Source organism: Archocentrus centrarchus, chromosome 4 (genome assembly GCF_007364275.1).
Source record: "Archocentrus centrarchus isolate MPI-CPG fArcCen1 chromosome 4, fArcCen1, whole genome shotgun sequence".
NCBI lineage: Eukaryota > Metazoa > Chordata > Actinopteri > Cichliformes > Cichlidae > Archocentrus > Archocentrus centrarchus.
The window spans coordinates 13,758,478-13,770,215 of record NC_044349.1 but is presented as its reverse complement, the minus strand read 5'-3'; the positions used below and the strand labels follow the sequence as shown (position 1 = coordinate 13,770,215).

Genomic DNA, 11,738 nt, shown 5'->3' with positions numbered 1-11,738 from the left:
GCTGTAGTCTCTGGACAGGTCACATAAAACTACACAATAAAATAAAGCATATACAACAAAATACACAAAAAAGTAAAGAGAAAACACATTGGACAAAAATAACTTAAAGGGATCACCATAAACTTACTGTAAATAACCACTGCAGCTCCTAACTTGCGTACTTTGTATAAACAATTTTGCGTTTTTGGAATGGCTAAAACATATAAAATTTCCCCTCGTAGCTGATAATATTTGAGCATTAATATACTCAAAGATAAAATGTAACTCACAGCAGTACACACACTCATGTTATATTAGAGGAATACAGAGGTTTTGTTTGGGTGTAAACATTCACTGCCCTGTTTAGATAAAGTTGTGTTTGTGATGGATTGTTAATGTTGAATTTGAAGGTAAACTGAAAGTAAGTTCCTCCTCCTGCTGCTGCTGCTGTTGCTGCTGCTCTGCCTTTATTTGCTCCATATGGTGTTTGACATGGTACCCAGGAAGGAAAAAAAAAAAGAAAAAACTTGTGTGGGCGGAGGAAAAAGCCTAGTATTTTGTCCGTCCTGAAATTTGATTCAGAAGTTCGGGATCCTGGAAGACAAAAAGCAAACGGAGGGGGAGGGAAGAAAGGCAGAGAAGGACAGAGGGGTTTTTTTTTTAACTGCGAGGAGAGTAAACTCACCAAAATACACCGCAGCCTCCGACTAAAGTAAGTTCATTTTAACAGTAATGCTTCTTGTTCAGTTGATCTCCCGCTTGTGCATTTCATACAGCCAAAAATAATGCAGGTTTGTCTGAAATGAAGGGAATTGCTGAATAGCCACGAAATACATGATTATTGAATGACCTGTCCTTTACGCGCAGCTTCACGCGTGCTCGCACGCGTATTGCCCTCCCTTGATTTATTTATTTATCAATAAATTAGTTATTTCCAACAGCCGCTGCACGAAACCCGAGCAAAAGATTTGCCTTGCTTCGTGGAGGAGGTGTTGAAAGTTTTTATTTTCACAGAGTTGCTGAGCAATGAGGGGAAAGTTACTTTTCAGCGGGTTTTAAAGCCAAATTACCCCCCCTCCCCCTCCCCCTCCATCTAAGGGCGCCACATCCAGGCCAGCTCCGATAACCACCAACATTTAATCCTACCGACCTTTAAATCCAATGGCACCTAATTGAGCTTTATGCGCGGTAAAGTCCTCGCTTGTTTGGAGAAAAGTCGCCGTGCGCGCCGACTCTGCGCCACAGTTGGATGTGCGCCAAGAAAATCCAGAGAAAAATGCTCCAGATTCAATCTGCAGATGTTAATGAAGCCTTTGAAGACAAAGGCGCGTGATTGATGTTATTTAACGCACACCTGACAGAAGCTTTTGTCCAGTAAGTGCATTTATATGTGCTTCAAAGGAAGTGGCGAGTCTTTGTAGACGTGCTCTCACACGGATGATTCAAGTGAAAATTCGTAAGTGTTGGGAAAAAAAGAAATATGCAAAGTAAATGACGGGAAACCTTAATCTCCGTTTAATTTGTTTAATATTATGTGTGTTTGCATCTTTTCTTTTAAAAAAAATCAGCCATAAATTAACTTTATGTGTATAGTAATTAATCTCCGTTGTTATGCAGTTGTAATAAAGTAAAAAGTACCACATTTCTTCTTCTATTTAAAGTAGTCTGCCGATTGGGCAGTCATAAATGGGATTACTTAAGTACATATATTACGGTACTTAAGTAAATGTAGTTTGTTTTTTAAGACATTTTAAACTAAGTTCCATATTTCTGCTTTAGCCCCGAGTGAGAATCTTTCAAGCAATTTCACATCTTGAGGTAAGAACAAGTGAAATGGTGAAACTCAGACCTGTTTCAACCTCCAGAATCTCAGTTCTGACTGCGCAGTGGCTGAGCCAAGATTTTCCACAAACCCCGAGTTTCTGAATTGAAATTCCCTCAGTGTTACAATCCTGTATTCTTTGGAGTTGATATAATTTTATATATTTTTTTAGCTTCTTCTCAGGTTTATTATAGTAACAGTGGAAGTTTAATTCCCAGTATATACATTTAAAACTTTGGTTGAAGCTGACTCCACGCTGCTGTGAATTTCATTCCGGTGGAGAAACACTTTTTAAAAAGTGCTGGGAGCTGAACCTCAGTACTGACAGGACGTGTGGTGACATCAAGTATTCGCTATCAAAACTTGACAAAAATACAACTTTTTAGATCCCTAATGGCTAATCCCTAAGTACACCACCTGAGCTCTGCGGTACTTCATATTTTACTCCATAGATACTCCTGCTAAATACTACCCCAAAAGGAAGCTTTGAACTAAGAATAAACTACCCCCACTAAGCTGAAACCTACCGATTCACGCAGTCTTATATGTGATACATTTTAAGGATGCAGAGCAACAATGCGGTGCTCGCCGGCCGCCTTCTGGACTTCCCACTGCAGACCATAAAACTCTAGTCTGATTATTTTGACGTGCTTCGGGGTGTGCAGGATTGTGACGTATTCATGTGCTGATTTTCTGATTTTTTTTTTCTGACAGGGACTCAAACCTGCTGAGAAAGTGTTCCCAACAGGGAAAGATAAGCTTTGACATCCTGTCGGTGATGATTATTGTATAACCATGTGCATAAACTCATCATTTCCTCTATTCCCAAAAAAGCCAGTTTTCTCAGTTTCTCCCAGTAAGCGTTTCCCTAAAGCCCAACCTCAGGATGTGGTAGCGCTGACCTTTCCTCCAAGATCAGGGCTACCCTGATGAAGGCAAACAGATTTTTGAAGCAGAACATAAATAGTGTCTTACAGGTAGAAGAAAATGGGAAACAATCATAAAGCCCATAAATGACAGCAGATGCTTGATAGAAAGTGGATTAATGACAATATTTAAGGAGAAAAAAAGATGAATCTCTGTGTTTTCTTGAGGATATTTTTTAGGAGATGTGTATTAATCAAGCTTTTCTGACACTTGGGGGAATTAAGGTGATTTTCTCCCCTACTTTCCTCTCTTTCCGTAGTCTGATGTTTTAAACTGATCTTGGCCTGATTTCTTCTGGACCTCTTCCTGCTCCTCTCAGGCTCTGTGACTATGAGCACCTCGGGGCTTCAGGCCACTAACCGGCAGAACGTGAAGGAGCTCGACAGCATGAAGGAATCCATCAGCGATATCATCAACCAGCTCCAGGACATCGACCCGGCCAGGCTCTCCTTCTCCCCCTTCCTGGATCTGGACACTCAGATCTCTTTGGCTCCGGTGTCAGACAGCCCCGAGTCCTCGGTGGAGGAGCTGCACTCGTCCTCCCACTCTGTCTCCGGCTCCCAGCGCTCGCTGGAACCACCACCAGCAACCGATCAGCCAAGGAGTGAGTTATTACCGCTGCTTTTTACTGTCTCCTGGTCAGAGCTGTAGGATTTGAAGGGAGGCCAGAGCAAATTAGCACAAAAACAAAGTCGGATTGGAGTCCAAGCTGGATCCAAATAGAGTTAGGACGGAGTCTGGACTTTCCAGGTTTCAAAATATTGCTCAAGTGCTTTTACCTGCATCTATTTATACAGTTTTTAGAACTGTTTGTAGTGCTGGAGAAGACATAAAGTAGTGGTATTAGGTGGAGAAAAAAAATTGTTTGTGTTGACTGGAATAAGTTGGGTCAAATTATATGATTACATTAAGAAAAAGACAGGTTAATTAATTTTCCTGAAAAGAAAACACTTTCAAGGTGCTCGTTCTTAGTCATATTTTGGAACGTCCGTTTTCAGTTCTGCACGATTTCTTCTGCATAAAGTATTGTAAAAACTTGAGTTGTGCTTTAGGAAATGGAGCTTTTCTGTAAACAGGACAAACATTGTTGTCTAAATGTGATTTTATGTATAAAAATCTGTGATTTGTGTAACAGAAGAAGTTCAAGCTGTGAGGGAAACATTTAAAGTGCTGCTGGTGGGAGACTCCCATCTGTAATGTGAAGTGTCTGAATGTTTGTAACCCTCCGCAGTGCAAATATTCCCGGTAGCTTCTGGTGTTTAATGGGTGCTGTTTCGTGTCCTTGCAGCAACGGCGGGTCTGGATATTTTTACATGTTGGTTCAAACCCTTTTCTAAATCTCTTTTTTTTTATGAGCTTTAATTGGTGTCAGGGTTTATGTTGATCTTTTGGCTCTTTTCTGCATATCGCACCCATCAGATGCTCAACAACAAGTGAGTGAATTGTAATGAAAATTAAAGATGACACATGGTTTTTGTGGCTTAAGCGATGCACGTCGTGATACATGACTTTACTTATTATAAACAAATCCCATTTAAAGACCAAAACCAACAGCGCGTTGGTGTGACCTTCTACGCTTTTATGACTCTCTACATTGTCAAACAATATAAATCTTAAAAGCAGTTTACATATACATAGTTTCATCTTTAAAAAAAAAAAAAAGCAGAATCATAGTGTTCTTGAACAGGTGGTTACTGTGTGTGTGTGTGTGTGTGTGTGTGTGTGTGTTTTAAAAGGTATAAAGAGTGTGCTAGTATAAACTATTTATTATAAATAGTGTATTTGTATAGGATTATTTTCTGTGGATTAATACACAACTGGGAGATAAACTGCAGCCCCACGGTTCATTTTATTAAACAAACTATTCACTTTTTGGACAGTTATGGAGGATTAAACTATATCACACCTTTAGTCTACAGAAAATGATTTTAATTAGAGTATTTTCATTATTTGTTTTGGTCATTTTCATTAGATTATTTGACAATAACACAAATACACTCACAGGCCACTTCATTAAGTACACCTTGCTAGTACTGGGTTGGACCTTCAAAACTGTCTTAATTATTCATGGCATAGATTCAACAAGGTGCTCGAAACATCCCTCAGAGATTTTGGCCCATATTGACACAATGCTGCGGATTTGTCAGCTGCACATCCATGATGTGATTCTCCCGTTCCACCACATCCCAAAGGTGCTCTATTAGGTTGAGATGATTTCATCTTTGTGACATGGTGTGTTATCCTACTGGAAGCAGCCATCAGAAGATGGGTACACAGTGATCAGGGATAAACATGGTCAGCAACAACGGTCAGCCAGGCTGCGGCTGTTTGAATGATACTCAGTTAGTATTAAGGAGCCCAAAGTGTGCCAAGAAAATATCCCTCACACCATTAGACCACCAGCAGCCTGAACTGTTTATGTAAGGCAGGATGGAGCCATGCTTTCATGTTTATGCCAAATTCTGACCCTACCATCCAAATGTTGCAGCATAAATCAAAACTCATGAGACCAGGCAACATTTTTCCAATACTCTATTGTCCAGTTTTGGTGAGCCTGTGTGAATTGTAGCCTCAGTTTCCTGTTCTTAGTTGACAAGAGTCAACTAGAGGCACCTGGTGTGATCTTCTGCTGCTGTAGCCCGTCTGCTCCATGGTTCGATGCGTTGGGCATTCAGAGATGCTCTTCGACATACCTTGGTTATAGCGATTTTTTATTTGAGTTACTGTCACCTTCCCCTCAGCTTGAAGCAGTCTGTGCATTCTCCTCTGACCTCTGACATCAACAAGGCATTTTCTGCTGCTCATTGGATATTTTCTCTTTTTTGGAGAATTTTCTGTAAACCCTAGAGACGGTTATGTGGGAAATCCAGTTTCTGAAATACTCAGACCAGCCTGTCTGGCATCAGCAACTGTGCCACGTTCAAAGTGCTCGGTTTGAACTTCAGCAGGTTGTTCTGACCATGTCTACATGTCTAAACGTATTGAATTGCTGCTGAGTGATTGGCAGATTAAATATTTGCCCCAGCGAGCAGTTTAACAGGTGTACCTAATGAAGTGTATACATCATCACTACAACACAACCAAAGATCTTCTAAGTTGAATAATCATTCAAACCATTTATGAGACTATTTATTGATTAATACTACTTCACTGATTTACAGAGAAATAATCAAAAAATAGTAACAAGCCTTCAAAATATACATTTTATCAGTGTATACACAAAGCCAGCCTGTTAAGGACCAACCAGCAAGGGCACTGTCTATTAGGCTGATGTTACTGTGCTACTGACATGCTTCAAATAACTAAACTATGTACAAATCATGTACCATAGGTCAGTGCTTTCCTGCAGAGTTTGCATGTCTTTATCTTGAGGGTTGTCCTTTATCCTCCATTAATCCAGTCTTATAGTTTATGTAATTATTGTCTGAGAACTGCAGAATCCAGCCATGTAAACTTGTGCTGCCATTTCTGTGGAGTTTAAGTGTTTTTTTTTTCTACCAATCCAATCCTAGAGTCTTCTCACTGATCAATGTTTGCTAGACTATTATTGGGCAGCCGTAAACATCATCAGAGTAATCTTGTAAGAAGCCTTTTATAACAGTTTATATGACACGTTGGACTATGCTTTGTATTTTGAAAGTAAGAAAGTAAATAATTGATTGGAGTAAGTCTGCAGCTGATTGCTTTCAGCATCTGGTTTTGGATGCTGTATTAAAAATGTGCTCTGATTTGAACAGGCTCTGCTCCTTGCCACCAGCAGCCTGGCGTCAGCCTCCCAGAAGAGCCTCGAGCGGGTCGGAGAGAGGAGGGGGAGCTGGATCAAACTATTTCCAGTCCTATCATCGCAGCGCACAATTTGGACGCCACCACGGAAAACTGCATCGGCCCTCCAACACCAGCGTCTCAGGGGGACATTCCCAACGGCACAGACGCACCGAGATGGAGTCCAGAATCCACCAATCTGGACTGCACTGTGGATGAGGGTCGGCCTCTGATAGGGCCGCCACCGGAGAGTGTGGAGCTGGCTGTGTGGAGTCCTGAGGGTCGGGGAGAGACTCGCGGGGCTGCAGAGGAGGCTTCAGATCAGGGACGATGCTGCTGCCGCTGTTGCCAGTGCACGTGCTGTCAGAGCGGCCGAGTTCCCGCTTTCTTCTCAGTCCTGGCCTCTCTTCTGTGTGCAGCCGCGATCCTCTATGCACTCTATTTCTATGTGCCCATTAAACCCCCTGACTTCCCTGACATAACCAGCCGCATCGTTTTCACCTTGTGCTGCTGTGTGGTGGCCGCTGTTCCCATCCTGCTCGGTACGCTTTATACACACCTGTATATTGATTTTCAAAAACAGCCATGTGAGGGTCTCCAATGAAAGATTAAAATTAAGAGGAGGATTTGGTTTGTCTGGCTGCTTTGTCTTGGAATGCTTCGGTGTCTCCTGTCCTCTTTAATTTCATGTGCTTTCAACTTCAGTGCAGCAGACGTCTCCCAGGCCTCTGGGGAGAAGCATAATTTCCTTCTCCTTCACATAGCTTTAAATGGAAACTACAATAAGAGGCTGGCTGCGCCCCTTGTCTCCCAGGCTGTGGCCTAATTGTTTGAGAACATTTTAATCACTTCCCAACCGGGGTGACTCGGAATAAGAGGGCAGGTGTCAGAAACGTTCAAACCACATCCAGTCCAGACTATTTTCCCCCCTCACCTCTTTGTCAGACTGGTGACTGTGAGGAGTATTTGCATGTGGGACATTCTCCTGGCATTTGCTTCACATTCAGATGATGAAATTATAAAAACAAAATGTGCTGTCAGTAGAAGTGTGCTGTTTGTGGAAAGATGGCCCAGATTCAAGATGCTAACTGACTTATTGCTCCTTTATCCCTCACAGCAATGCTCATGGGTGCAGCCTGCCAGTTCTGCAGCGGCTCCTTCAGTCTGCAGGAGTCATTTCCCAGAAGAGGTGCGGTTCAGCAGCTTTTTGTCACAGCTTCCCTCGAGCAGTTACTCCTCTACGTCCTGAACCTTGTTGTTATGGCTGCTTTACTGCCTCAAGACCAGCTGAAGTTGGTGCCTATTCTGATTATAATGTTCATCTTTGGAAGGTGAGGCTCTAAATGGAAAAAAAAAAGGGGGGGGGGGGGCTGTCTTTTGAAAGCTGGCTGCTGATAACGAGATTAGAGTAATGGAAATCCAGCATGGTGCTACACTGGTTGTGCATTGGTGCTGTGCAAAACTTATTGCATGCACGTTGTAGCCACTCTAAAAAGTGGGTTCATTTTTGTGCTGCTTTTTTTTTTTTTTGCTTCTTGTAGTGGAGTAAAGCCAAATCTACACTTCAGTGGAATGGCACATTTGGACTTTTTGTTTTTGTTTTTGCCTTTCTTTCTCTTCTGTGGTCACTCTCTTTCCTGTTCTAGCCATTTGAATTACCCATTGTGCACAGGCTACTAGCTGTGGGCTTGCTGGAGGACTTTACATAAGCATCTCACCAGTCACCGCGTCTGTTGAATTTCCATAATCCTTCTATCTGCATAGCCGGAGAGCTACACAAATGAGCACCAATAAATCCACCTAAAGTTAAACCCAGGATAGCTGCACATTGACAACTTTGCTACACAAATGTGGAACACAGCTCACATTGTTCACAGCAAAGAACTTTGCCTTGTGAAGATGAGACTGTGATGTCCACAGCTGCAAAGAAGCAACATGGAGAGTTAAATGTTACACGAGAAAAGTCAACATTATTAGACTGAAAGGAAAAGGGGGGGCATGCAAAATGTCAACCTCATGTTGAAACTAGAGTACAGATCGACAAAACCCACGAGGACTTGTCATGTAGTAGAAGCTACTTTCAGCTGCTTCCTTATTAACAACGGGGTCACTGCAGCGGGTAGCTCCACATGTTTGATTTGGCAGATTTGTTTTTTTTTTTAAATCGGTTCAATTCAATTCAGTTTTATTTATATAGTGCCAGTTCACAACAGTATTCATCTCACAGGGCTTTATATTATAAGGTAAAGACCCAACAATATTAGAAAGAAACCTCAACAATCACATGACCCCCTATGAGCAAGCACTTGGTGACAGTGGGAAGGAAAAACTCACTTTTAACAGGAAGAAACCGCTGGGAGGTACAGCCATCTGTTGTGACTGGATGCCCTTCCTGATGCAATGCTGAAGAGATTCATGTTTCCTCCTGGAATTGAACACGCGAGTGTTTGCTTCTTAGGTGTAAACTACTACACTATGGAGCCACTTGGTTTTTTTGTGTAATAACTTTAAGAAAACAAAGTGCCAATCATCTACAAACTACTGAGAATTCACTTCATAGTTGACACATTTGATACACAAATTTTCTCCAAAATCCATAAAATTCATCCTCCATGCACCACGAATGATGCCGATGGGAGTGAATTCAAAGCGCTCCTCAGTTATTTTAGTCCAAAGCACTGATGCACTGACAGGCTGACGCTGCCGTTCGTAGAGCCATGCCACTGACATGGCTAAAAACAGACACAGCCACTGTCATTAACAAAGCCAGAGGGAAGTTTTGGCAGTGTGTCATAGAGCAGCAAAAAGCTCAGACTGTGACCGCTCCGCTGAACTCCTGCATCCGCTCAGTTTGTTTGCTGCAGCACTCTCCTTTCAGTCACCGTCACGCCCAATAGGAGTCATTTTTCTTGACGTTAATGATGAAAACACTGAAGCATGAAATACAACCCAGATAAAAAAAAAATGCTTTTCACTGAGAAAATCCATTACATGTCAGCTGAGAGAAGAAGAGGAAGAGCAGCCTCAAAGTTCAGTCTACAACCAGTTTATGGTTGGGATATGAACCCCCAAAATCTGACGCTAAAGTCCTTTTACAGTTTTGCAAAGTTAAGTTGGTTTGTACAACTGATTTATTGGCCTTCGTGTGGGGAAAACAGCATTTACTTTGACTTTATGCCCGTAATCACAGATTCTTCTTTAATTTAGAGGAACAGAAAGAAAAGGTTGTAAACTGTTGTCATAATATCCAGGAGCTATGAGGTAAGTCATGTTTGTGACCACCTGAAGTCTTCTTTTTTTTTTTTTGCTCTCTACCATCTCCTGAGCAAATGCAGTATTTCTGTCTCTTAATCTGCTAAATGCCCAGCTGTTTTCACTAGCCAGTCACTGAGTGCGTCTGTGCTGCTGTTTGATGCTGGACGGGTATTACCCAGTTGGTTTTTAAAGCTGAACAGCTGTCTGCTGTGGCCAATAAAAAAGCAAGAGTACAAAAACAGTAAAACTGTGGGCTGAAAGTTGCTATAAACTGCCAAGAGCTGTTTTTGTTATTGCGTGTTCTTTGTCGCTATCGCCCACTCCCCAAAAAAAAAAAAGTCAGTATATGAGCTTGTTACAAATTGATTATAGCAACATTTATTGCAATGCATTGAAAAGCATGTATTTCCTGGAACACAGCTGGGAGACTTTACTAAAAAATATGAGTTTGTTTTTTAAAGATGCAGTAAGCGCATTTAATAATCTGTTAAAAAGTAATAAATTACACATGACTGGCAGACAATAGCAACTGAGGGAACGCTGATTGAGCCTGGCAGATTGAAGGTCGCACCGGTTAAGCCTGAATGACTGTGGCGAGGATGCTTTAAGTGGGGAAGCTGTGAGTGTTTATCATTCAGGTTTGAAGTCAATCTGATTTTCCTGTTTGGTGTTTTTTTTTTTCTTTTCTTTTCATGCTCCACAGGCTTGTTTACTGGGTCAGCCTGAACACGTGCAGCTCCTGGCGAGGCTTCGGCTCTGGCCTGACCGTCTTCCCGCTCCTCGCCATGGTGGCTCTCAATCTGTTCCTCATGTACGTCCTCGATCTCAGAGAGCAACTTTTTGGCTCTCAGGACGTCCTCTATAATCAGGTCACCCCCTCTTCCTGGTCAGGGGAAACATCACAGAGCCCGAGTGGCACACCAGACGTCCTCTCCGCACACATCCTGGACGCTCAGTGAAGAGGCGAGCTGTGCTTTTTTCTTGGAGGAGGAGATCTTTCCAAAAATAGGCCATTCCTGTGGTCTGCAGTTCAGCACAGCTATCCATGCTGCCACTGTAACCTCCGACTCTGTGACGGGTTAACTTGTGTTTTTGCTCCTCCTATACACAAACTTTTTATGTGGATTCATGCTTATTATCTGAAATGCAAGAGCTCTGCCTGCTAGTGGCTGAGGACGCCTTTGAACAATGCTGTAGTCATAAAACATTTGTCCTTTTAAGCTATTCCAGTGCCTATATTTAATGTTTTGAACTTTTAATACTTAAAAGCTCTGCTATATATATAAATATATATATATACATATATATGGCTGAATTTGGTTTGACCAAAACACAAGCAAAGCAGCTGCAGTTGTCAGACTTTATTATTATATGAAAAAGTTTGTACATGATGAAGACAGAATAAAAGCCATTTTGTAAAAACGTCTCGCCGTCATTGGTTTTCTGTTGACTTTTTTTTTTTTTTTGCTTTTGCTTTGCCTGAGCAGCTATTCCTGGAGAGACGGCAGCGTGTGTTTCAGCGCTGGGACTGTCATTATGTGATAATAACGTGCTCCATCTCCACCCTGCTGGTGTCCTCGCTGCTGCTGATGAACTTGCTCGGTTTGTGGCACCAAAATGGGGCCAAAACAAAAACGGGATAAGATACAGTTAGTTTCGTCTGACAAATGACTCAGCTGGAGAATACTGAGGGATCCAGATTACTATAATTAAAGTAGATTTGTTGACTGAGGATATATATTGAATCCAAATACAGATTTTTTAGCCTCAAATGCAAAGATTTATTTGACTTTTCCAAATTACAGTAAAGATTGAACCACACGCACGTTATAAACAACCAGCACAGTTTTGTTTTTTCAACGTAAGAGCAATGTAAAGTTTTACAAAGCACTGCAGGTCAGACTAAATAGCAGCTCCAAAGGTTGGACCACGTAGCTGAGCGCAGCTAAAGGAACACAGAAGTTTTCATTCGTTTGTGACCAAATGTCTGAAA

General features: G+C 41.8%; 1 protein-coding gene across 2 annotated transcripts; it reads left to right on the top strand.

The window, feature by feature from the left end:
• The first annotated feature begins 556 nt into the window (after positions 1–556).
• On the top strand, positions 557–11,138 carry LOC115779372 (transmembrane protein 79-like). Of its 2 annotated transcripts, none has more exons than XM_030727998.1 (5): positions 557–691; positions 3,048–3,332; positions 6,466–7,032; positions 7,608–7,821; positions 10,449–11,138. In XM_030727998.1, exons 2-5 carry the CDS (start codon positions 3,059–3,061, stop codon positions 10,702–10,704), a joined length of 1,311 nt encoding a protein of 436 aa, XP_030583858.1. In that variant the 5' UTR covers positions 557–691; positions 3,048–3,058; the 3' UTR covers positions 10,705–11,138. The 2 variants fall into 2 exon arrangements, with proteins under 2 accessions (XP_030583858.1, XP_030583859.1); XM_030727999.1 differs by having other exon boundaries at positions 663–691; positions 2,988–3,332.
• The last annotated feature ends 600 nt before the right edge of the window (positions 11,139–11,738 follow it).

Bases quoted from the DNA above. Each gene is read 5' to 3' on its own strand.
- LOC115779372 (XM_030727998.1), top strand. From the start codon at position 3,059: ATGAGCACCTCGGGGCTTCAGGCCACTAACCGGCAGAACGTGAAGGAG. The intron at 7,033-7,607 runs GTACGCTTTATA...TATCCCTCACAG, and splicing joins CGCTGTTCCCATCCTGCTCG to CAATGCTCATGGGTGCAGCC. The intron at 7,822-10,448 runs GTGAGGCTCTAA...CATGCTCCACAG, and splicing joins ATAATGTTCATCTTTGGAAG to GCTTGTTTACTGGGTCAGCC.